This window comes from Artemia franciscana, chromosome 21 (genome assembly GCF_032884065.1).
Source record: "Artemia franciscana chromosome 21, ASM3288406v1, whole genome shotgun sequence".
NCBI lineage: Eukaryota > Metazoa > Arthropoda > Branchiopoda > Anostraca > Artemiidae > Artemia > Artemia franciscana.
In genome coordinates, this window is record NC_088883.1 from 4,290,950 (window position 1) to 4,318,323 (window position 27,374).

Genomic DNA, 27,374 nt, shown 5'->3' on the forward strand with positions numbered 1-27,374 from the left:
CTGGAAAACACAAAAAAGGGGCAAAAGCTCAGCGTTTTAGCGACAGAAAAGTGTTTTGACTGAATGCTAAAAAAATGCTCTGATTAACATATTCCAACTCAACAAAATTTGGTATTGCAAAGATTTTCTTTTGTTATTTTTTTTTTTTGGTATTGTAAAGGAGAAGGAAGGACAAGGATGGGGAGCCACAAATTCAAATTTTCACAATACTTTCTGGATTCAAAGGTCAGGTCCTATTAGTTTTGTGTCCAAGCAAATAATAAATGACATAAGAATTGGAAAATTTGGTCCCTTACGACCCAAATCCACCCCAAGCGAAGTCGGATGGGGGTGGGGGTGGGGGTGGAATCAAAATCCTAATTCGTCTGGTTTTGGTTGGATTAAAAGGCCCCCTCCTATTAATTCAAGTCTGGGGAGACTGAAAGTGACGCTAGAATCAAAAAACAATACAATTTAGTACCCTATTTCCACCCTATGTGAGGTTGGATGGGGATGAAAACTTGGAATTTTAATTTCGGCAGTATTCACACACAGATGAACGCTTAAACATTCAGAGAGATTTACTATATAATATAAACTGAATCTCTCAAAATCTGGGGCTGGAAACTAGTTCTTTTGAAAGTTGAAAGTCTTAATACTGGGGCAGGAATCTTCCGTGAAACAGCTATAATTTAATAATAATTTATTCCAGAAAAAGCCCGTGGGCCATAGGAAAATTATATAACAAAAAACAAACAACAAAGTAACTAAATTAAATTGATACTATTTAAAGAAAACGCTCCCGATGTGCCGCTGCAATCCTTACAAATCTTGCTATCCTTTTAGTACTCAGGAAATTTGTCTTCTTCATTCTTTCTACCATCCATATCTCATTCAATTTTTCTTTACCATACATCTCTCGCCTCCAATCATTCAATTCGACACATTCACACAAAAAATGTATTAAACTTTCATCCTGAGATCCACACATAGGACAAGCAATAGATTCTACCTTCTCCCCTTTTCTCCCTTGATACTTTCTTTTCTCCCCTATCAAAAATCCATTTCCCCTCCAATCCAAATAAGCCTTCAAATCCTCTCTACTTAACCCAACCTTAAAAAATACCTCCTCCCCCAACTACCCTTTATCTGTCTTTACAATTTTAACGACCCTGAACGATCCAGACTTGCCCACCATATCTGTATTTCTTGGTTCTTCAACCTCTCTTGTACCTCCCTTATTACTATTTCCTCCATACCTATAATCCCCTTTCCTTCATTCCACCATTCCCCTAATCCACACTTATCTAAGGTATCCTTAATCTTCGCCTGCCACCCTGTTTTACTATTCTGTCTCAACGCCTCTAAGTATGCTGCCTTTGCTACCGTAAATCTCTGCATACCCAGTATCCTAACTCAATATCTCACCATGGTCACTAGCCTCATATATCGCAGCGATACTAGCCCCAAATCCCCCTGGATTACCAAATTACTAAACGAATCCCATAGTATTAACATCCTCTTATAATATCTCATCATAACCACCTCAAGTTTTGGACCTTTCCGATAGCCCCAGATCTCTGCTCCATAATGCATCGCCGGTACTATCTTACTTGTTTGAATCCTCTTATGTACTCTAATATCTCTCACCCGTATAAGACTACTCCTCGCTATTTCACCGCTAATATACCTCCCCCTTGCATTCGCTAGATCCAGATGCCCACTGAATTTTCCGTTACTAGTAAACTTTACCCCTAGATAAACAAATTCATTATTCACTTGTATAGTTTCACCTTTAAAGAAAAAATTCACATCTTCACTTTCCATGGCTTTACGACCAAATACCATCACCACTGACTTCAATGTGTTCTGGATTAACTTCTTCTCTTCCAAATAAACCTCCGTAATCTCTAATAATTGTTGCAGTTTCTCCTTTGTTTCAGCCAGTAATACGATGTCGTCAGCAAATAGTAGTAAGCACAGTAAGAGCAAATCTATCGATATCATTGGTGTATTGTTCTTAACGAAAAATTCATTAGCATCAATTAAACAAAGGCTAAACAATTTCGGTGACAGAACACATCCCTGGTTTAGTCCCAATAAAGGTTGCACTGGAGTTGAGCACTTTCCCACCACTTTCACTACTAACTTCATGTACTTATACATTTCGCACAGCAACAATGCAAAATAGTGAGGCAGTCCTAAAGATAACAGGTTTAACATTAACAGGTTCCTATCCACATTATTTTATGCTCCTTTCTGGTCTAGAAAAGCTGCAAATAACCTTCCCCCTTTTCCTTTCCTGTACTTCTCTACCAAAATCCTCAAATTAAAAATATGATCTATTGCACTATGGTTTTTTCTAAACCCTACCTGAAAAGGGGATAACGGTTCCTTTACATCCAACCACATCCCTAATCTTGATTCTATAACCTTGCAGAAAATCACATTTCCTAAACTAATTATTCTATAATTACAATGATCCTGCCTGTTCCTTTTTTAAAAATTGGTATTCCTACCGACACATTCCACTGATCAGGCCATTTCCTTTTTTCAGTCACAAAACTGAGAACTGCTGCTAAAACTGGTACTAGAACTGTTTTTCCTATTTTCCGAATCTTTTCTGGTATTCCATCCACCCCTGGCGCCGAAGATCCCTTCATTCTTTTCAGGCTTGCCCAAACTTCCTCTACCTTGATCGGTTCTAATAGACTATAATCCTCTTGTCTTAAGGGGAAAACATTCTGCTCTCGTGGCTCCTCTGCTAAACTCCCTATACCGTTTCCATATTGCTCCCTTTTGCTAGTGTCCTGCTCCAAATATGCTTTCCACGACTCAGCTGGAGGTATGTGTTTGTCGTTGGCCTTGAATTCCCGCCTTACTTCACTCCAAAACTGTTTTGGGTCTTTTGACAAGTATTCCTCGCTGATCTTTATAGGCCTAATCTCTTCTACTTGTTTTTTTCCCTTTTTATTAGCCTCTTGTAGATTTTTCTCTCTGTTCGGTACTCCGATAAGTATTTATTTATTTCCTGGTCATTTAGTGTTCCTTTCACTTTCCTGAGAAGTCGAACAAGGTTTACTTTCAGCCTCCAACAATCCTCATCAAAGAATTTGTTTGTATTTCTCACCATCTCCTTCGTATTTGATATTCCACTGCATTTTTGATATACTTCCTCTGATATTTCTTCCACGGCTTCTTCTAAATTCTCTTCTCCCAGTGTCCCAGTATATATATGCATTCCTCCGTCATTTTCTGCATCTGTTCACTTTCCAGCAATTTTTTCAAACGGTTTTCCTCCATACAATCTACCCTAATCTGCTGCTTCATTACCTTCCTACCCTTATCTTCCATCTTTCCCTCATTCTTCCAACTATATCTCTCACCCTCCATCTCATTCATCCATTTCTTTGCCTGTCCTGCTTTCGTGACTACCTCTATTGGCTGATGGTCTGATCCTACAACATCCATAACCTAAAAATCCAAAGAATTTTCCCATAGCCTCCTATCAACCATAATATAATCAATCACGCTAGGCTTCCCCGAACCAAAGCACGTAGAATCTCCCCTTTCATGATCTTTTCCCACCCTTCCATTCAAAATTATCAACCGACCCTCACTACAAAAAATTATCAACTTATGGCCCCACCTATTTTTCTTCCTAGTTTCATCTTTGCTTGTCCTACCTTTCGGGCATCCATTTCTTCCATACCATTCAACCATACTCTCCATTCCTGATAAACAAGGGTTGCCAAGATCCACCTGTGTGTCTTCAACCTCCGTACTCGTACCCGTGTAGGCGTTGAAATCACCTAGTAATACAAAAAAATGGTCACTAAACAGCTCAACATAATTAACATACTCCTCAATTAATGTGTCCCGTGTATATTCATTCATTTAAGAACTATTTTCAGGGGGTATATATACACAGCCTATAACATACCTCTTGTCCTACATGGACATTTGTAACCACACTATATTTTCTGACGCACTTAATAGCCTATGGATGCTGTCAAATATATCATCCCGGATCAATATCGCTATCCCCTCATAATGTCAACCAATACTCTATTTATTTCTCACTCTTTCAAAAACATTATACCGTTCAACACTTAATTTGTTTTTCCCATCACTCCATGTTTCTACTAGTCCAACTATATCTTTCTTGTCATTATCAATACATGCTTCCTTCAACAGACTACTTAGTTTTGTCGATGAAAACCCTTGTGTATTCCAATCTTCAAAGCAACCGTATTTTTTGGTGTAATAAATGCTGTTGTGGTTCGAATTTCCGTGTTTGGATCGTCCAATTCATTTTCATTGGCTGAAAAATATCATTGCAAGCTTCCTGTAGATGCTGACCTGCTACGCGTTGAAGTCTCACGGTCAGGAGACTGACGGCTCTGACCTTGAAACTTTCCCAGAGCTATTGGGACCATATCTCTAACACTTGGAACTCTTAATTCAATTATTTTCTCATCCTCAAAATCATACGTCAAGATCTTGTCCTGTAAAATTAGCCTCGCCCCCTTAATTTAGCAGGCATATTTTTTGACCTAGCCTCCGCTAGAAGTGGTTTTAGCTTATCTCGAGCCATACGCTCTCTTTCCGTGTATTCAGGGGAGATATTCAACTTATGACGGCTAAATAGCCCAGAAGATCTCAACACCAAATCTCTTAGAGGCTTGCTAATAAATTTAATGACAACAGGGGGCACGCCATTTTTAGAACGAAGGCGGAAAATATCCTTTATGTCTCCCCTCTCTAGATCCAAATTTGGGAGAATTTCATTTAAGCATGACAAAATATCTGACGCTAGACTGGGTCCTCGATGTTTTGGGTCAAAATTGTATATAATCAAATTCATGTTCTTCAATTCTTTTTCAAGAAAATCTATCTTGAAATGGGTTTTCCGCAAATCTTTATTAACAGTCGAGCAGCTTAATGCCAGTCCAGCTATCTCCGATTTAATTGTTCTGTTGGTTTCCTCTACCTTGCAAGAAAATTCCGAAAAAATCGTCTTTAGGTCTTCAATTCCCTCAGCCAAAAACTCTATTTTATTTACTGAGGTTCTTAGACTTTGCATCTCCTTCATCAATTATTTTATACCTTCGTTGCTCATCTTAGGGTATTAAATATTTTGCCAAAAGCTTACCTTCGATATGCCTTTCTTATTTACCCTCGTACCGGCCTTCGAGCTTTTCTAAAAAATTTTGTCTTTAGTGGCCGACAAAATACCCATATATACCCATTATGACTCATTCACTACCTGTTCCAAAAAGCCTACTTAGTCTGATTCACAGTAGCTGTAAAGGTGACTATGATAGCACTCGATACACTTCAGAAAAGTTTGACCTTTTCTGCACTATGGTTTTTAGCCATGGCCATGGAGCAAATTAACTCGTCATATCTTTGGACCATTATGATCCCGATAACCGATGTGGTTAAGCCACGGTTATATACCCATTATGACTGATATACAAGGATACGGCATTAGAGTTTACAGTCCGTACCGGCAGTGCTGATTTCCGTTTCTTGGCCCTTCAGCCAGGAAGTACAATGGGGGATTGGGGGCTAGCCATCCTGTGCTTTCGCACACCCTTCCTGTTTACCTTCCCCGGATTTCTCCAGGTACCCATTTAGAGCTGGGTCGACTCTGGCTAAGCTTACAAAGTCACGCCACTGACCCCCGTCCCAAACTGAAGAATTGGGGACACCGGGATTCGAACCCGCGTCCTCTCAGACAAGGGATCCCGAATCCAGCGCACCAACCCACTCGGCCAGGACGGTATATACTACTAGACTGATATACTACTGGTTCCAAAAAGCCTACTTAGATTGTTCACAGTAGCTGTAAAGGTGACTATGATACCATTCGATGCACTTGTGAAAAGAATGACATTTTCTGCTCTATTGTTCTTTGGACCATTATGATCCCAATAACCAAGTTTAAGCCAAGTTAAGCCAAGCTTTTTTTTTTTTTTTTTTCAATAGATTTGTAATCAAGGCAAAACTGTGATTCTTTCAGATTTTTCGTAATCGAGAAGAAAATTGTGATTGAATATTTGTTGTGATTGAAGTTTTTTTTTTTTTTTTACAATAACAACCAAATTTGTCAAATTCAAGAGCAATGTTTAATATGGTAGTTTTCTGATTTTCTTATCGTACCCACTCCCAGGGCTAAAGAGTGAGGATGATGGGTTAAAAAAAGAGCTAGAAAGTCAAAACAGATTTTAGGAAGAATTTGAAGAAAATCTTCTGTTTAAATTCGCCCTCTTTAGCCCTGAAAAGTAGTAGAAACGTCCAGCAAAAATTATTGATATAATTTAGATTACCTCTTCGTCCCAGGCCTCTGAAGTTATTACTTATAGAGAAACCCTATATTTCTTATATTCGAATTCATGGGTACAAAGTTTTAGTACAGCACCGTTAAAACCAAAAGGAAGCCAATAGTAAGCAAGGGTGCTGTTAAGGGGTCTGACCCCGTTAAGGGTGCAAATAGGGTACTAAATGAGGTATGTTTTCATTTCTAATGTAATTTTGGGTTTCACCTAACTTGACTAATAGAAAACGACCTTTCAATCCCCCCAAAAAATTTAGATTCTGATTCTGATATGTATTTTAATGTTATGGATGTTGTAGGATTAGACCATCAGCCAATAGAGGTAGTTATGAAGGCAGGACAGGTGAAGAAATAGGTGAAAGAGCGGGAAGGTGAGAGATATAGCTGTAGGAATGAGAAAAAGATGGAAGATAAGAGTGAGAAGCTAATGAAGTGGCAGATTCGGGTAGACTATAAGGAGGAACACCGTATGAAAGAATTTTTGGAAATTTGAACAGATGCAGAAAATGGCAGAGGAATCCATATATATACTGGGAAAATCAAATTAGAAGGAGCCCTGGAAGAAATAGCAGAGGATGTATATCAGAAATATAGTGAAGTATCAAATAAGAAGGAGATGGTGAGAAATACAAACGAATTCTTTGATGAGGATTGTCGGAGGCTGAAAGTAAACCTTATTCAACTTCTCAGGAAAGTGAAAAGAGACCTAAATGACCAGGGAATGAATAAACACTTATCGGAGTACCAAGCAGAGAGAAAGATCTACAAGAGATTAATAAAAAAAGAGAAAAGACAAGTAGAAGAGATTAGGGCCACAAAGATCAGCAAGGAATACTTGTCAAAAGACCCAAAACAGTTTTGGAGAGAAGTAAGGTGGGAATTCAAGGCCAACGACCAACACATACTTCCAGCTGAGTCGTGGACAACATACCTAGAGCAGGACACTAGCAAAAGGGAGCAATATGGAGACGGTAAAGGGAGTTTAGCACAGGAGCTACGGGAGCAGAATGGTTTCCCCTTAAGACAAGAGGATTATAGTCTTTTATAATCGATCAAGGTAGAAGAAGTATGTGCTAGCATAAGAAGAATGAAGGGATTTTCGGTGCCGGGGGGGGGGGGGACGGAATACCATGAAATATTTGGAAAATAGGGAAAACAGTTCTAGTACAAGTATTAGCAGCAGTTTTCAGTGTTGTGACTGAAAAAAGGAAATGGCCTGATCCATGGAATTTGCCAGTAGGAAAACCAATTTTTAAAATTGTAATAGGCAGGATCATTGTAATTATAGAATGATTAGTTTAGGAAATGTGATGAGTAAATTTTTTGCAAAGTTATAGAATCAAGATTAGGGAAGTGTTTGGATGAAAAGGAACTGATATCCCCTTTCCAGGTAGTGTTTAGAAAAAACCCTAGTGCAATAGATCATATTTTTACTTTGAGAATTTTGGTAGAGAAGTATAGGAAAGGAAAAGGGGGAAGGTTATTTGCAGAATTTTTAGACTTAAAAGAAGCATATGATAATGTGGATAGTCACCTGTTGATGTTAAACCTGTTATCTTTAGGACTGCCTCACTATTTTGTATTGTTGCTGTGCGAAATGTATAAGTACGTGAAATTAGTAGTAAAAGTGGCTCAACTCCAGTTCAATCTTTATTGGGACTAAAGCAGGGATGTGTGCTGTCACCAAAATTGTTTAGCCTTTATTTAAATGATGCCAATGAATTTTTCGACACCAATAATATCGATAGATTTGCTTAAACTGTGCTTACTGCTATTTGCTGACGACATCGTATTACTGGCTGAATCAAAGGAGAAACTGCAACAATTATTAGAGATTAAGGAGGTTTATTTGGAAGAGAAGAAATTAATCCTGAACACATCGAAGTTGAATTTAAAGACATGTGGTGATTGGTTGGATTGGGGAAGATGATTGTTTGATGAAAGTTTGAGTTTTAGAGGGGTTTCATGTTGTTATTGTTGGTGGTGAAGAGAATTTAAACGGTGGGAGAATTTTCCTTTGCAATGATGCAAGACACTGAAAGCAATAGCAAAAGATTCGAAAGTAGTCCAAGACATTGAGCTTGGTGGAACGAAAATGACTTCTGTCACAAAGAAAATTCTACAGAAGGATGAAAATTCGCAGAGCTCAAAGATTCGTTCTTTAGTTTACTACTAGACGAATCTACCGACAATACACTGGATAAATAAATCTTTCAGTTCTGAGGAATCGGGAATTCATATTGTTTTTCAATATGTAGGATAATTGACATAGAATTTGTTTTTGGGGATAAATTAATTGTCAGATTTTCGTCACAGAAACAAAAAATGATAGTCGTCTTTTTTGAAATTATATAAAGAAAACTAGTTTTTTAACTGAAAATAAGGAGCGACATTAAAACTTAAAACGAACAGAAATTACTCCGTGTATGAAAAGGGCTGTTCCTTTCTCAACGTCCTGCTCTATACGCTAAAGTTTGACTCTTTCTCTCAATTCTACTTTATTTAACATTAAAAAGCTTTAGCGTAAAGAGTGGGGCGTTGAAAAGGGAACAACTCCTCTCAACCCTCCCTCCCAACCAGAAAAATCCCCCTGAAAACGTCTCTACATTTCCCAATAACCCTTATTATACATAAATAATGGGCAAATTTTGTAACTTTCAGCCTTTCCCCCTTGGACTGTGAGGGAGTAAGTCGTCCCCAAAGACATTGTTATTACATCATTTGACTATATTGAACAGAATGGCTACCTCAAAATTTCAATCCGTTAACTTTGGGAACAAAATGAGCGTAGGAGGGGGCCAAGGTGCCCTCTAATTTTTTCAGTCACTTAAAAAGGGCACTACAACTTATAATTTCCGTGAGAATGAGCCCTCTTGCAACATTTTAGAGCATTGTGCTGATACGATCACCCCTGGGAAAAAAAGAAAACAAATAAACACGCACCCGTGATCGGTCTTCTGGCAAAAAATACGAAATACCACATTTTTGTAGATAAAAGCTTGAAACTTGTACAATTGGTTTCTCTGATAAGCTGAATAAGATGGTGTGATTTTCCTTAAGTTTCTATACATTTTAGGGGGGTTTTCCTCCTATTTTCCAAAACAAGCCAAATTTTTTCAGGCTCAAAACTTTTGATGAGTAAGACTAAATTTGATTAAACTTATATATTTAAAATCATCATACAAATCCAATTCTTTTGATGGATCTATTAGTACCAAAATACCGTTTTTCAGAGTTTCGTTTACTATTGATCCGGGTCGCTCCTTAAAATGAGGACAGATCTGTTTCTCTAAAAGAGATTTGAAGAATCTCTGAAAGAGAATTTCAAAAAGGGATTTCCAGAGAGAAATGATGGCTAAATTCTATCAAAATAAGACTGGAAAGGTGACCCTAATTATCAAATTTATTCTTACTCTCTATGTAAACGTCCCACTTTTTAGTACCGGTATACAGAGTCGTATCTAGGATTTTGTTTCAGTTGGGGGTGGATAATAAAAGGACTTTACTGAGGGGGATGTTTAAATTTTTTCAAGGCATCAAAACATTATATATATTCATTACTTTAGCGTTTTTACAAGTCAGACAAACATTTTTTGGACGAAGGGGCGTTGATTAAACTCCCTAACATACCACCTCCAGAATACATCCTTGCTGGTATATATTCTAAGTTTTCACAAAAGTCAACTATTTATAGAAGTTTTTTATGTTAGCTCACTGCGGGCTGAGAATTGGAGAAAGACTTTACAGGAACCGATAAATATCAAATAAAATAGTCTAAAATAGGATAATATAGAGGATGAATGGACGATTCTAAGAAAATAATATGTGGAATCACAGATGATAACTTAGAGAGGAAGGTTAGGAACGCAGCTAAAGATACTAATAAAAATGCTTTCAGTTTAATACAAAAGAGTTTTCGACGAAGCGTATTTTAATAATAAATCATAAAATCAGGGAATTGCACTTATCCTTTTTATCCGCCTTCCCTCTAAAAGAGCCTTTTCTGCATTATGTGGAAGTTTCACCTTAGTTACCTATTCCCTTCTAGAGACACAGGATGAAAATATCCCTTTTTCCCAATAAAAACCTCCTGCGTTAACAATAACAGATTAGCACTGCATGCTTATGCCCTACGGGCTTTTGGGGCTATGTAATCCCTTGAACAAAAGTTGTTCAACCTTTAGAATTTTTTTTTTAATAAGATGGATATTTCAAATTTTGATTAAATATCTTTTGAGAGAGAGTAGCTAAAAAGAGAATGAGAGGATGGTTTGTTATACGAACACTACATTTAAACATCCTTTTCAACATATTCTGAAAGTTTCAACCTAATACCCTCGGCATATCACAAAATGTTGCACATACGCCTTTCTTATAAATATACCCCTCAACATCCTTCAAAGTTTCACCCCAATGCTCCTAGGCATTTAAGATATAAAACAGGTTCGAGAATTTCCACTTTTTTGTAGTGATAAATCTTGCATATAAATAATCGGAAATTTCATAGTTTACAGTATTTGCCCTAGAGCAGTGAGGTTATCGGGATTCTTGGAGGAATAGCTTTGTGAATACGGCGATTTTTCAGTGATTGTTTTTTCTTTCTTTTTTCATTATTATTTTAATTAGTGCAGAATGCTTCTAGGAATATTTATGCAGATTGTTTTTAGTATGATTAATTTAAGATGCCTTTAGCAATGTTTATGCAGTTAATCACTACAAGTTAGCTAAATTTATTTTTTCCCTAGGCTAGTGATTTATATCTATAAAAGTTTATATTTCTGCTTTTTGTGTAAGTAAAAGCAAAAAAAAAGTCAAATTCCTCAATGTTTTAACAACTTCAGGCGCATTTTACAAATGGAATATAGCATAAGGCCCATATAGCCCCTGGAGTTTATAAATCTATTTTAAAAATTCCAGACTGCAGTTTTCCCCCTCCTATTAGTTATCCTTGTTTAGTTAGAAAAAAGGCTCCATTTTTTATTTAAAAGTGCAGTTAGGGCGATATGTTAATTCAGATTAGAGGCAATGCCTTCTCAATAAATAGATTTCTTGCGAAATAGTCTAATCTAGTTTTGAACTTGAATTTTTTATAAATATTAATTTAAAGGATTTTCGCGAGACTTTTACGTAAAATTTCAGCCTGAAAAAGGCCGTGCAAATAGGAGTGAGACAAAATTGTATAAAATAGGTAATATTACAGCAAATAGTAGATTTTAATGAGAAAATTAAAAAAAACTAGACCTACGTTGCCCGGGCAACGTAAAGTGTTGCGGTAGCCTTTGTCCGGCTTCACCGGCAAAAGTGTTTCGAGAGCAACACTTTGGTTTTGTTTATTTGCTATCAATAAGTAATCACATGATCAAAGACTATTCCTCAACGTTGAAAAAACAACAATAACAAAATAATATCGAAAGAAGGGACAAAATTGATTTTGCAGCCAGTTGACCTTTATCCTTTTCAATCGTAGACATCGTGACGGATGAAAACTTGGAACAATATCTTATATAATCTAGTTGGTATTATAAAGCTATCCGTAGCTTTTCAGGATTAAAATACCATAAGCGACACTAATTATTACGAAACTACCTGATTGTTTTACGTTATCTTTTGTACCCGTTGTGTAAACACTTAATTCTGTCAGATTTAAAGAGATCGAGTACAATGTGCACCAATTTGCACAAATTTCTAGCCCAAAGTGAACAGATTCTTAATTACAAGTCCCTCTCCCGTGATAGAAATCAAGTTCACCGGATACAAATAAATGGGTACACCAACTAGCAAAAGCTGCAAACCGCTCATCGCTGAAGATGATTGTAGCCCAACAGCCGATTATTACTTACACGTCCCCTACATGTCTTACCACTGGAGCAAATCGGTTTAACCATCAAATGCACCGGAAACAAATAAATGGGTACACAAACTAGCATAGTTGCAAACCCCTCATTGCTGAAGTTGACTATAGCCTAACAGCAGATTATTACTTACAAGTCCGCTACATGTCTTATCACTTGAACCAAATTAGTTTTACCATCAAATACACTGGAAACAAATTATAGATACACCAACTATTAAAAGTGGCTAGCCCCTCATTGTCTAAGGTGATTATTACCTAACATCCAACTGTTGTTTGCAACTCCTCTATATGTCTCACAATTTGTATCGGCCTAGATTTCGTTTCAGTGTGTACCTTACTACTGAAGTTGTCAGCCCCTTGAAACTTTCAAACTGGTATACCTCACGAAGGAATTTTTGTACCAAAAAATGGATGTCATATACTTTGATCAGCTCATCAAGATCTATCGATTGCCGTCGAAAAAAAGTTTTATCTGTCTTAGTTCAAAAGTTGATTTTTTTTTGTCGTAGGCCAACTTTCTAACGTCACCACTTAGAAACAAGCAAAGGATAAGCTCCAATTTCTTTAGAAATGAGAAAACTTTTAAAGTTTATTAGGCACATCTGATTCCGTTTCTCTACCACAATCCTAAGTCCGAAAAACCGAATGATAAACTCAGCCGAAATCGCGAACAGAAATGGGCAGAAACGATAGATGGCAGCACTTTCTGACCCGTGGGGAAATGCCATATTTTTGCTTCTGTAAATTTCTCTATTTATCATTCAAAGAAGATATATTGGCTGTGGGGTCGGGTAACTGCCGCATATATTTAACACTTCTAGATTTTAGTCCATCTTCAATTTGAAATTGGTGCCTGCCTGTTTGCCTACTTCAACGGAGCTTTCCACTGTAAAGCAGAAACATGGTTTGATGAACCGAAAGCTTGGCTGCCCAACTTCAGATACTCTTCTCTGACATAGGCTATACAACTCCACTTCACTTCACACTCCATAGGCTCTGGCTCGTGGACAAGCAAAAACCATCCTTTTTGGCTCCAGGCAAGAGTTCTGCGGAGCTTTCCAAAATGTAATGTCATATTCATCAACTCGGCCTAAGGCCCACACTTTCCGTAAAAACCGCACAGGTTAGACCTTTACCAGTTTCCAGGAATAAGCCAAGATCGGCGGCATAGGAAAAAAAACGAGACAAAATCAAAGTGTTGCTCTCGCAGCACAATTCATCACTTGGGGACGGAAGGGGGTTATAAGTTTGAACTTGTCCTTCGTTTGCACATGTATAACCATTAAGTAGTTAATCATTTTACATTTACAAAATTACGACGTAAAGAACACGTACTTATTATCAAAGTTCTGAATTTGCTTATGATATAAGCTAGACCTCTGCTTCATGTTTATGTTTACTTTACCTAGTGGAATCAGTGTCAGCTAGCCATGTTTTAAACTTGGCTAGTAGGATAGTGCTTTAAACTATGAGTAGGCCCTAAGCCTACTCATTTTCGAGTACACTTCCGTGGCAGCTGAGCTAACTTTTTCTGCTGCAATACTAACTAAAACCAACGTAAGAGATTTTCTGGAATCCAAAAGTCCGTAGTACCTGACTCAGGGCTGCCAAATTTTTTTTAGGGAGTTTGTCATATTTTTTCCGAAAATGGGCTTTTTGTGTCATCTCAGATTCCATAATGTGTCACAAAATGTGTCATATTTTTTTGTTACAAGTGGTATCATATTTAATTGTCAAATTTTTATTTAGAGTTTTGAATATATAATTTCTTCAAAATAAGTTCAAAAAAGAGTAAACTTAGCCTTATCCTATTATCTTGGGATCATGACCTTTTTATGACATCATGAAAGAAATAGAAACATTTGATTAAATTAATGTTACACACTAGGAATTCGTGACTGGGCGGCCAACGAGGCCAATTGACATATATAAAAGTCTTAGGGACAATCAATTCCGACAGTGAATTGAAAATAGACTTTTTGTATGACATTGTAATCGTAATCCGCTCTACACGTAATCAGCATTTTTGGCTAAGCTTTTTATTTACTCAATATGTAAGCCATTCAACCAGCATCAATCTAGTATTTTTGTCATATTTGTTGGTGCCTTTTTATGCCAGATGGATTATTCTGAAGGAAAGACATCTCTAGAAATTTGTAATCTTGTCCGAGGTGGGATACCCCTCCTGTACTCCTAAAAATGGGAGTTGCTGCTTATACATACAGCTTTAGTAAACTGCATGCTGTTTACTTTTTACTATTAAGTACGTACCAGTTTGCTACATCAAATAATCAATCAAGAAGCCAATTAAGTTAAGATATTCAGCGTGCATTTTGATTTGATATTTCCGCCTATGGCTGTTTTCTTCCCGTGGTTTAAATTTTAAATATGGTAATGGGATCTGTCCTGTATTCCACAATGTTTGTATACTACTGCAACCATTACTTAGTGCTATTCGGTTTCGGGGGTTTTTACCCTTGTTAATACCTCGCTCTTTACACTAAATCGTAAGTTTCGTCCCAATTCTTTAAGAATGGCCCCTGAATCAGAAAGGCCGCAGAATAAATAATTGAAATTACTAAAAATACTTTAGCATAAAGAGTGAGGTATTTATCTCCTCCTAAATACCTCGGTCTTTATGCTAAAGTTTTTTTAGAACCCCTCATATGCGTAATAATCTCTGTTTGTTTTAATTTTCAATGCTACTCCTTACTTTCAATTGAAAAAACGTTTTCATGTTTATTTTTTCATTGTTTTTTATAGCAATGCTAGAAAATCCTGCGCCCTTTTCATTGAGTTTTATTCCCCCATGACGTATTCCTCCAAGGAAAGATCCTTGGAAATTCTTGGAAAGCTTGAAATTTTCGCTATTGGGTTCTCTGATACGCCAAATGTGATGGTGTGATTTTCGTTAAGATTCTATGACTTTTAGGGGATGTTTCACCCTATTTTCCAAAATAAGGCAAATTTTCTCAGGCTGTTAACTTTTGATGACAAAGACTAAATTTGATGAAATTTATATATTTAGAATCAGCATGAAAATTTAATTCTTTTGATGTATCTCTTAGCATCAAAATTTCGTTTTTTAGTTTCGTTTACTATTGAGCCGGGTCGCTCCTTACTACAGTTCGTTACCACGAACTGTTTGATGTGATGTTAGTGATAATATCTTAGCACGTGACCAAACCGACTGTGACAACTGAAAGTGCGACATATGCCATTTTTGTAACTTTTCAAGAGAGCCAAAAAACAGAAAATAGGGATGAAAGGAATATATTCTAAATCAACTTTTTATACTCTATTCAGTGGTGTAAACTGAATTCAAGTATTTGGAGCAAATTTAAAGTTATGTTATTGTATTCGTAGGGTGTGTTTCCCTTTTCCTTGAAAAAAAGGAGACAAGTAACAGGTAACAAGATAATTATACTAAAATTATATTTATAATTATACTATAATTACAAGATAATAACCATAAGATAATTCCCTTCTGTTATTCTGAGTTGCAACGAGGCCTGATAAAAGGAACATACGCCACTTAGAGGCTTATGTCTCTTTTTATCTTCGTAACAGTACAAGATAGGACAATTCTGACTGGACCAATCAGTTCCTCGTGCTTTGTTTATCCATGACACATACGTAACTCATTTTCGACCAAAATGGCATATGTCGCACTTTTCAAACAGTTCGTGGTATCGAACTGTAGTAAGGAGAATTGCTCATCAAAAGTTAAGAACCTGAGAAAATTTGCCTTATTTTAGAAAATAGGGGGAAACACCCCTTAAAAGTCATAGAATCTTAACGAAAATCCCACCATCAGATTCAGCGTATCAGAGAACCCTTTAGTAGAAATTTCAAACTCCTATCTACAAAAATGTGGAATTTTGCATTTTTTGCCACAAGACAGATCACCAACGTGTGTTTATTTGTTTGTTTTTGTCGTTGTTTTTTTCCCCAGGGGTGATCGTATCGACTCAGTGGTCCTAGAATGTCGTAATAGGGCTCATACTAACGGAAATTAAAAGTTCTAGTGCCCTTCTAAGTGATTAAAAAAATTGGAGGGCACCTTGGCCCCCTCCCATGCTCATTTGTTTCCCAAAGTCACCGGATCAAAATTCTGAGATGGCCATTTTATTCAGCATAGTCCCCTTACTCCCCCACAGTACCTGTGGGAGGGGCTGCAAGTTACAAGCTTTGACCAGTGTTTACATATAGTAATGGTCATTGGGAAGTGTATAGACTTTCAGGGGGATGTTTTTGGTAGTGGGGGAGGGGTTAAGTGGAGGGGTTATGCGGGGAGAATTTTCCATTGAGAAATTTGTAATGGGGGAAGAAAATTTCCATGAATGGGGTGCAGGATTTTTTAGCATTCTTCTCAAAGAACAATAAAAAAGTAAATATGAAAAGTTTTTTCAACTGAAAGTAAGGAGCAGCGTTACAACTTAAAACGAACATAAATTATAATTAACTTAACATATGAGGGGTTTTCCCTCCTCCTAATACCTCGCTCTTTACGCTAAAGTAATTTTATTAATTTCAACTATTTAATCAACAGCCTTTGTGATTCAGGGGTCATTCTTAAAGAATTAGGACAAAATTTAAGCTCTGGTAGAGAGCGAGGTACTAACGAGAGGGTGAACCTCCTCATATACGTAATAAAAACATATGAATTTAGAAGTTCGTTACGTAAGTTAATTCGTAAGTTACGTATATTTTTACTAATAAAAACGTTCGTAAAAAATTTAAAGTTCTGGTTGCCTTTTTAAATAACCAAAAATTGGAGGGTAACTAGGCCTACTCCTCCGTTCCTTTTTTCTCAAAATAGTCCGACCAAAACTATGAAAAAGTCATTTAGCCATACAAATAAATTAATATACAAATTTTGTTTTAATTATTCATTTACGGATAGCCAAAATCAAAACATGCAATAAAAACTTAAAACGAACAGAAATTACTCCGTATATGAAAGGGGATTTTCCCCCCTCAACGCCTAGCTCTTTACGCTAATTTTTTTTTGTTTAAGTAGAGTTTAGAGAAAGAGTCAAACTTTAGCGTAAAGAGCAGGTTTTTGAGGGGGGAACAGCCCCTTTCATATACGGAGTAATTTATGTTCGTTTTAAGTTTTAATATCGCTCCTTACTTTCAGTTTAAAAAAACTTGTTTTTTTATATTTAATAATTATAAAAGCCGAAAATGTACTCAAACATTGTGTTCCGTACCAAAGTAGGTCTGCTTAAATTGTGCGAAGTAAACATGCCCCCAAATCATCGACAGGATAAGGATACTCAGAAAAATCTATCTCACCTTCTACATTATTTTCAAAAATGGTTTATAAAACAGTACATCTAGGTGTCTTTCAGCATATATTCGAAACATTTGTTTTAAAAACAAAACGTTTGTAAATTAGATCCAATCATTAATACATTTTTTACTTTTCGGAATTTTTTTTTTTTAATTGAAGAGAAAACACTAAGTTTTTCAAGAAAGCACTTTCCAAATACGACTAAGTCCTAAAAAACAAAGAGCTTTCAAACTGCTTGACTTTAAACCTATAAAAAAGCATGGTAATTAAAACAACTTTCTAGAAGCTGGGAACTAAAGGAATTTCATTTAATACTTATTGTATTTATAATAGACCTTTCAAGCTTTTTTCAATCTTATATTTTAAAAATATTATTTTATCTAAAATATAATTCATAATATAAATAATAATATAAAATAATATAAAATGATAATGTAAAATAATATAAATTATTTTATATTATTAATATATTTATTTAAAATACATTTAAAAAAAATGTATAGTATAGTATAAAACTAGTAAAGGCTGAAAGGGAAATAAGCCGACCCTTGAAAACTATTTTGTCTAATTTTCATAGTCGTATTTGTAGCTCTTTTTTCATTTAATTTTTTTAAATTCTGTACCATTTTGGGATTTTTTGGTTTGAACAGAGTAAGGAGTCCTTCCAACTTTTGAGTACCCCACCCACTCTGGTTTTTACAGGCGCGTATACCAAAAAAAAAACTAATCCACCTGACTTAGTTGTTTTTTGCTCTGTTGTACTTAAATATTATTCGTGGCTATTAAATTGTTCCCTCCATAAATACAGATTAAAAAGAAATTATAAAGACAGAAAAAAAGAAAACAAAAGAAAAAAGAAAGAAACGATAAAAAGAAGAAAACAGGAAATACTGATAGAAAAAGAAATAAAAAAAGACAGAAGAAAGAAAACGAAAGAAAGAAGATGGGGAAAAAGAAGAAGAAATTCTATTTTAAGAAAAATAAATACAGATGCAAAAAGTAATATTAAAGACAGGTGATCGACAACAAAAAAAAGAAATAAAAAGTAAAAACAAGAAATAAAAAAATGAAATACGGATAGAAAAAGAAAGAAAAAACAGAAGAAAGAAAACGAAAGAAAAATAGAAGAAATAAAAGGAAATATAAAAAGAAAAAGGAACAGCGGCCAGATTCTTGTTGGCCGATGTCTATTCTATTTTTTCATTCCAAATCTATTCAAAAATTTAGCCTAACTTTGGCAAAATCCAATCGCAAATTTTTCGTAAAATCTCGCTTCTATTCTTTTTTGTATCTCTATGGCATACAACTGACTAAATTATATGAGTTTATGTTAAATAGAAGAAACAGAGAATATAATCTATGTCGAGTTCAACGGGCGGCCAATAGCACCATGTCATCATATTTAGTCGTCATCACATTGGATAGTTTTTCATGAGTTGTCGGATATTTCATATAAGGGTGGCCAATATCAGTGCATCATTCTAATTAGTCGTCATGAAATGGACAGATTTAAGAGCTGTCCAATATTTCAAACGAGGGTGGCCAATAGTGGTGGCCACCGATATTTCAGACAAGGTCAGCCAGAGTGGCTAACAAAGGTGTGTCATCGTAATTGACGCAACGTAATTCATCATCGAAACGGACGGTTTTCAAGGACCGTCAGAAATTTCAACAAGTACGTTTCATGTCACAAATATCACGGTTCCCCCTGAATTTTAATTCCTTAAAAATTTCTCAGACAAATCCACAAAACATCTTTAGTGGAGGATTTGGATGCAAATTTCTGAGTGCAGGAACTTTAGTTCAGGACCATGGAGAAGGATCCATGGTCCTCTTCGTGATTCGTGGTCAGGATAATGGATCTAAATTTCACCTGTCTTTTTAGCCACTTTGAAAAACTCACCATTGCCACGCAAAAATTCATAGCGGATATCACCATTCTCACTAATATTACGATCCACAGCCAGCACCTAAAAGGTAAACAAAAATGAAACAAAATAAATTATTAGATGTATATAAAAATAAATCATTCAATTTCAGCTATTTCAATTACTTCAACAGCCTGTCGCAACAATATTTCATGTCTTTTTAGTCACTTAGAAATTCTTGATTGCCATGAATTAGCTCATAGAAAATACCACTATTCTTATTAGTATTACTATCACTGCCAGTACCTAAAACTATAAGTTAAAAATAAATTAAATAAGTAAAACAAAAGTTTAATACTTGACACAAGTAAATGTAGTGAAATGAATTTACATAAACGTAGTAATATGCTACGAACATTTGACTTGAAATTGATTTGACTTTTAAAAAATTTGATTAGAACTCTTCTGTTTTTTTGTTTAGAAAAAGGCAATTCTCAGAGCCTTGACCAGTATTCTCTATAATGTCAAATAACTTGCTTATTTTTACATTTTCTTTAGTAAAGGTGCCCCCCCCCGTGCTTCCACATGTCCCTAAGATGTATTTTACTCCGAACGCGACAGCGTTATTTTTTTTTATTTCAACGAAAGTAAAAAGTTTTTTAATTCAAATTAAAATTAACAAAAACTAAAATGTGGGCACAATTTATAAACTCATGCAAGAAAAGGAAAACAGGGATAGGAAATGGGAGAGAGAGAGAGAGAGAGGGAGAGAGAAATAGAGAAAGAAGGTGGAAAGAGAAAGAATGAGAGAAAGAAAGCGTAAAAAAGAGGCAAGAGAGAGAGAGAAATAAAGAAAGAGAGAGATTATTACAAAAGAAAAAAACAACTTTCCAATGACATCTCCCTTCTATAAGCACAGTTTACACAGACTAATGCAAGAGATAGGACAAAAGACAAAGAAAAAGCAGTAAAGATGGAAAGAAAGAGAAAGAGAGAAAGTAAGAGGGAAAGAGAGAGGGAGAGAGATGATGAAAGAGAAAGGGAAACAAATAGAAAGAAAAGGAAAAAAAGAAAGAGAAGGGGAAAGAGTGGCTAGTATTATTGGGTAAAATAACTTTCCAATTTCAACAATCTTTTGCGAGCACAGTTTATACAGACTCATGCAAGAAACAGAAAAAGGACATAAAAGAAGCAGAAGGAGAAAAAGAAAGAGAGACAGAAAGAAGATAAGAGAGAGAATTGGAAAAAAGGGCAAGAGAGAAAGAGAAAGAAGGAAAGAGATTATCATAAAAGGGGAGATAAAACATCTCCCTTCTGTGAGCACAGTTAACAAAGACAAATACAAGAAACAGGACAAAAGAGAAAAAAAACAGTAAAGATGGAAAGAAAGATATAGAAAGACAGAGAGAGAGAGAGAGAGAGAGAGAGAATTGGAAAAAAAAGGGCAAGAGAGAAAGAGAAAGAAGGAAAGAGATTATCATAAAAGGGGAGATAAAACATCTCCCTTCTGTGAGCACAGTTAACAAAGACAAATACAAGAAACAGGACAAAAGAGAAAAAAACAGTAAAGATGGAAAGAAAGATATAGAAAGACAGAGAGAGAGAGAGAGAATTGAAAAAAAAGGGCCACAGAGAAAGAGAAAGAAGGAAAGAGATTATCATAAAAGGGGAGATAAAACATCTCCCTTCTGTGAGCACAGTTAACAAAGACAAATACAAGAAACAGGACAAAAGAGAAAAAAAACAGTAAAGATGGAAATAAAGATATAGAAAGACAGAGAGAGAGAGAGAGAGAGAGAGAGAGAGAGAGAGAGAGAGAGAGAGAGAGAGAGAGAGAGAGAGAAAGGTTTGTATAAATGGGTGAAATACCTTTCCAATAACGTCTCCCTTCTGCGCACTAGTCTTAACGATGGCACGGTACGGCTGGTTCACAAATATAGGCTTATTATCATTTACATCTTCAATTGTAACTTTAACAGTAGCATGTGCGACTTTCGCCCCTCCTTCAACTTTTGCCTCAACGAAAACATCACATTCATCAGTTACTTCCCTATCAAAAGGTTTCCCACTCGTGTAAACCACTCCAGACGTCCTTCCAATTGAAAACATATCGCTGGGATTTAAAATACTAAAAAATATGTGCTCATGGAGTTCGCTCCCTACGACTTGCAAAATAGCAACCTTTTGCACCTTTGTTGAATTTTCAACGATAGTTGCTGAATAAACCTCTTGTGCAAAGATAAACTATCATTTTTTACTGTGTCCACATATATTGTCAGGACTGTTGCTGAGGCGTAGTGTCCATCCGTCACAGTAATATCTAGCTGATAAAAGGGCTTAAGTAATCCATTAGCAACTGTGACAATACCTGACTTTGAGCCAATACTGAATTTATTATCAATACTTCCAGCAACAATACAATATCTTAACTGACTATTAGTGCTATCTGCATCAACTGCCTTCAACTCTGTCACGAAAACACCTGGGTATGTTGGAACAAATAGGGTTGTGTTGTAAACTTGCTGCGAGAATTTGGGTGGACAATCGTTGACGTCTTCAACACGAATGATAACGTGGGTATAATTTTCTGAGATTAATTTTGGGGATCGTTTATCGCTTATCCTCACAGTGAAGTCAAATTCAGGGTAGGATTCATTGTCAAGCAGATGGAGTATCTTAACTGCACCTAGAAAGATCAAATTTTTAGCAAGAATGTATAAACTACAATAAAACTACTGCTAACAATTCATCTAAAAAACAAACCACCTGAAGCCAAAACAGCTACGCATGTTCCTCCATCCTCCCCCCAAATATGCTCGGAGCTTCACTCTTTTCTCCTTTGAATTTTCTGTTTCTTTACATCGCCAGCAAGTTCTATCTTACCTTTCAAAATCTTTTATGATCAATAATCACCAAAATTCGTAGAAGTTCTAGGGGAGGATAGCTGCCTTTCCCTGTCCCCATGCTCTTATGATCCTCTCCCACACCAATTGAAGACGCCCTGCCTTTTGTTTAGCGCCAGATGGATTGCAAAATAGCAAGATTTTTGGTAACCTCTCACTCTTCATCCGTACAAAGTGACCTGAGCATCAGGCCATAAACTTTTTTTTCATTATATCCCTAGAAAGTGGAATCAAACCCCATGTTTTGTATAGCTTATTCTTTGGTCTATTTATTAAAAATTAATTAGTAAGTCTAAATCAGACACAAACGCAGGAATCGCTAGCAAGAGAGAAAATTTGTAACCAAAAATACGCGGAAAACATATGAAGTTATTCTTTAAATTGAGATTTTCAATTTAATTTTCTTGAATTTTCTTGAATTGAGGTCACTGGATAACTGTGCAGTGTCAATGACTGCTTGTTTTTTATTTCCCTCTAAACTGACATTAGACCATCAAATACTTCCACCCTTATTCCTCATTCCTCTCTTAATTCATACTATATGCTTTTACTCTTTGACAGTTGACTTTATTAAATAATAAATTTTGAAATATATTCATTTTGGCGAAAGGACTTTTGACAACCCCCTGAATTTTAAGATAATTTACTTAAACAATATAGTTGATGTTGTCTATCACATGTCTATCACAACACGATAAAAATGATTAAATAAAATGTTGATGTTGTCTGATGATGTATAGTTGATGTTGTCTATCACATGTCTATCACAACACGATAAAAATGATTAAATAAAATGTCCTATTAGTTTCAGGCTGGTCTGAAAGCCACTGCCATTATTATAATTAACATTCGTTATGTAAATGATAATGCGCCACGTAATCTCTCCTTTTCCTATGAGGGTATAATAAGCGAAGCGGCACCTGTGGAAGCTGTTGTATATGCTGCTAGCTCATCGAAAAGTCGTTTCCTCAACCTTGGCTCTCCGTTGATTCTTGAAGTGGATGATGATGATTCCGGGGTCAATGCCCAAATTACGTATGAGATTCTTGACTCATTGGCCAAAGCCTATTTTACTATTGATCCTAGTACAGGTTTGTTATTAAATTATATTCTATATTTAAATTTTGCTTTATTAATTTTTAGTTTCGCGATAAATTTGGAGTATAGAAAGCTATAACTTTTTGTTTCAATTAAAAATTTTACTTTTCAATAAAACAAGAGGCAACTTCATAACATGGGGACGATATAAGTGGACTTAAAAAAAGAGGGGATGAAATAGCATGGGATGTTGAGGGAAAAGAGACCTTTTAGGAACTACTTTGCATTATAGCGCTTAACTGGCATTTGATCATTAGATCCAAAGTTTCATATATATATATGAAACATTAGGAACGGAGGCCTACTCCTCCGTTCCTTTTTTCTCAAAATAGTCCGACCAAAACTATGAAAAAGTCATTTAGCCATAAAAATAAATTAATATACAAATTTTGTTTTAATTATTCATTTACAGAGAGCCAAAATCAAAACATGCAATAAAAACTTAAAACGAACAGAAATTACTCCGTATATGAAAGGGGATTTTCCCCCTCAACGCCTAGCTCTTTACGCTAATATTTTTTTGTTTAAGTAGAGTTTAGAGAAAGAGTCAAACTTTAGCGTAAAGAGCAGGTTGTTGAGGGGGAACTGCCCCTTTCATATACGGAGTAATTTCTGTTCGTTTTAAGTTTTAATATCGCTCCTTACTTTCAGTTTAAAAAAACTTGTTTTTTTTTATATTTAATAATTATAAAAGCCGAAAATGTACTCAAACATTGTGTTCCGTACCAAAGTAGGTCTGCCTAAATTGTGCAAAGTAAACATGCCCCCAAATCATCGACAGGATAAGGATACTCAGAAAAATCCATCTCACCTTCTACATTATTTTCAAAAATGGTTTATAAAACAGTACATCTAGGTGTCTTTCAGCATATATTTGAAACATTTGTTTTAAAAACAAAACATTCGTAAATTAGATCCAATCATTAATACATTTTTTACTTTTCGGAATTTTTTTTTTAATTGAAGAGAAAACACTAAGTTTTTCAAGAAAGCACTTTCCAAATACGACTAAGTCCTAAAAAAACAAAGAACTTTCAAACTGCTTGACTTTAAACCTATAAAAAAGCATGGTAATTAAAACAACTTTCTAGAAGCTGGGAACTAAAGGAATTTCATTTAATACTTATTGTATTTATAATAGACCTTTCAAGCTTTTTTCAATCTTATATTTTAAAAATATTATTTTATTTAAAATATAATTAATAATATAAATAATAATATAAAATAATATAAAATGATAATGTAAAATAATATAAATTATTTTATATTATTAATATATTTATTTAAAATATATTTTAAAAAAATGTATAGGATAGTATAAAACTAGTAAAGGCTGAAAGGGAAATAAGCCGACCCTTGAAAACTATTTTGTCTAATTTTCATAGTCGTATTTGTAGCTTTTTTTTCATTTAATTTTTTCAAATTCTGTACCATTTTGGGATTTTTTGGTTTGAAAAGAGTAAGGAGTCCTTCCAACTTTTGAGTACCCCACCCACTCTGGTTTTACAGGTGCGTACACCAAAAAAAAAAAACTAATCCACCTGAATCAGTTGTTTTTGCTCTGTTGTACTTAAATATTATTCGTGGCTATTAAATTTTTCCCTCTATAAATACAGATTAAAAAGAAATTATAAAGACAGAAAAAAGAAAACAAAAGAAAAAAGAAAGAAACGATAAAAAGAAGAAAACAGGAAATACTGATAGAAAAAGAAATAAAAAAAGACAGAAGAAAGAAAACGAAAGAAAGAAGATGGGGAAAAAGAAGTAGAAATTCTATTTTAAGAAAAATAAATACAGATGCAAAAAGTAATATTAAAGACAGGTGATCGACAACAAAGAAAAGAAATAAAAAGTAAAAACAAGAAATAAAAAAATGAAATACGGATAGAAAAACAAATTAAAACAGAAGAAAGAAAACGAAAGAAAAATAGAAGAAATAAAAAGAAATATAAAAAGAAAAAGGAACAGCGGCCAGATTCTTGTTGGCCGATGTCTATTCTATTTTTTCATTCCAAATCTATTCTAAAATTTAGCCTAAGTTTGGCAAAATCCAATCGTAAATTTTTCGTAAAATCTCGCTTCTATTCTTTTTTGTATCTCTATGGCATACAACTGACTAAATTATATGAGTTTATGTTAAATAGAAGAAACAGAGAATATAATCTATGTCGAGTTCAACGGGCGGCCAATAGCACCATGTCATCATATTTAGTCGTCATCACATTGGACAGTTTTTCATGAGTTGTCGGATATTTCATATAAGGGTGGCCAATATCAGTGCATCATTCTAATTAGTCGTCATAAAATGGACAGATTTAAGAGCTGTCCAATATTTCAAACGAGGGTGGCCAATAGTGGTGGCCACCGATATTTCAGACAAGGTCAGCCAGAGTGGCTAACAAAGGTGCGTCATCGTAATTGACGTACCGTAATTCACCATCGAAACCGACGGTTTTCAAGGACCGTCAGAAATTTCAACAAGTATGTTTCATGTCACAAATATCACGGTTCCCCCTGAATTTTAATCCCTTAAAAATTTCTCAGACAAATCCACAAAACATCTTTAGTGGAGGATTTGGATGCAAATTTCTGAGTGCAGGAACTTTAGTTCTGGACCATGGAGAAGGATCCATGGTCCTCTTCGTTATTCGTGGTCAGGATAATGGATCTAAATTTCGCCTGTCTTTTTAGCCACTTTGAAAAACTCACCATTGCCACGCAACAACTCAAAGCGGATATCACCATTCTCATTAATATCACGATCCACAGCCAGCACCTAAAAGGTAAACAAAAATGGAACAAAATAAATTATTAGATGTATATAAAAATAAATCATTCATCTTCAGCTATTTCAATTACTTCAACAGCCTGTCGCAACAATGTTTCATGTCTTTTTAGTCACTTGGAAATTCTTGATTGCCATGAATTAGCTCATAGAATATACCACTATTCTTATTAGTATTACTATCACTGCCAGTACCTAAAACTATAAGTTAAAAATAAATTAAATAAGTAAAACAAAAGTTTAATACTTGACACAAGTAAATGTAGTGAAATGAATTTACATAAACGTAGTAATATGCTAAGAACATTGGACTTGAAATTGATTTGACTTTTAAAAAATTTGATTAGAACTCTTTTCTGTTTTTTGTTTAGAAAAAGGCAATTCTCAGAGCCTTGACCAGTATTCTCTATAATGTCAAATAACTTGCTTATTTTTACATTTTCTTTTGTAAAGGTGCCCCCCCCGTGCTTCCACATGTCCCTAAGATGTATTTTACTCCGAACGCGACAGCGTTATTTTTTTTTTATTTCAACGAAAGTGAAAAGTTTTTTAATTCAAATTAAAATTAACAAAAACTAAAATGTAGGCACAATTTATAAACTCATGCAAGAAAAGGAAAACAGGGAAAGGAAAAGGGAGAGAGAGAGAGAGAGAGAGAGAGAGGGAGAGAGAAATAGAGAAGGAAGGTGGAAAGAGAAAGAATGAGAGAAAGAAAGCGTAAAAAAGAGGCAAGAGAGAGGGAGAAATAAAGAAAAAGAGAGATTATTACAAAAGAAAAAAACAACTTTCCAATGACATCTCCCTTCTATAAGCACAGTTTACACAGACTAATGCAAGAGATAGGACAAAAGACAAGGAAAAAGCAGTAAAGATGCAAAGAAAGAGAAAGAGAGAAAGTAAGAGGGAAAGAGACAGGGAGAGAGATAATGAAAGAGAAAGGGAAACAAATAGAAAGAGAAGGAAAAAAAGAAAGAAAAGGGGAAAGAGTGGCTAGTATTATTGGGTAAAATAACTTTCCAATTTCAACAATCTTTTGCGAGCACAGTTTATACAGACTCATGCAAGAAACAGAAAAAGGACATAAAAGAAGCAGAAGGAGAAAAAGAAAGAGAGACAGAAAGAAGATAAGAGAGAGAATTGGAAAAAAAGGGCAAGAGAGAAAGAGAAAGAAGGAAAGAGATTATCATAAAAGGGGAGATAAAACATCTCCCTTCTGTGAGCACAGTTAACAAAGACAAATACAAG

General features: G+C 35.2%; 1 protein-coding gene across 2 annotated transcripts in view; it reads right to left on the minus strand.

Annotated features, from left to right (window-relative positions):
* Positions 1-648: 648 nt before the first annotated feature.
* LOC136041109 (protocadherin Fat 3-like) overlaps positions 649-27,374 on the minus strand; it is a 63,977-nt gene continuing 37,251 nt past the window's right edge. The window contains exons 3-6 of one of the 2 annotated variants that reach the window (XM_065725670.1): positions 26,054-26,120; positions 21,213-22,029; positions 19,379-19,445; positions 649-3,791 (exon numbers count right to left, since the gene is read on the minus strand). In XM_065725670.1, coding sequence (XP_065581742.1) covers positions 21,503-22,029; positions 26,054-26,120 — 594 coding nt within the window. In that variant the 3' untranslated portion in view covers positions 649-3,791; positions 19,379-19,445; positions 21,213-21,502. Of the gene's footprint in view, positions 3,792-17,269; positions 19,446-21,212; positions 22,030-26,053; positions 26,121-27,374 lie in introns of those variants that run through there. The other variant, XM_065725669.1, reaches the window with a different exon arrangement.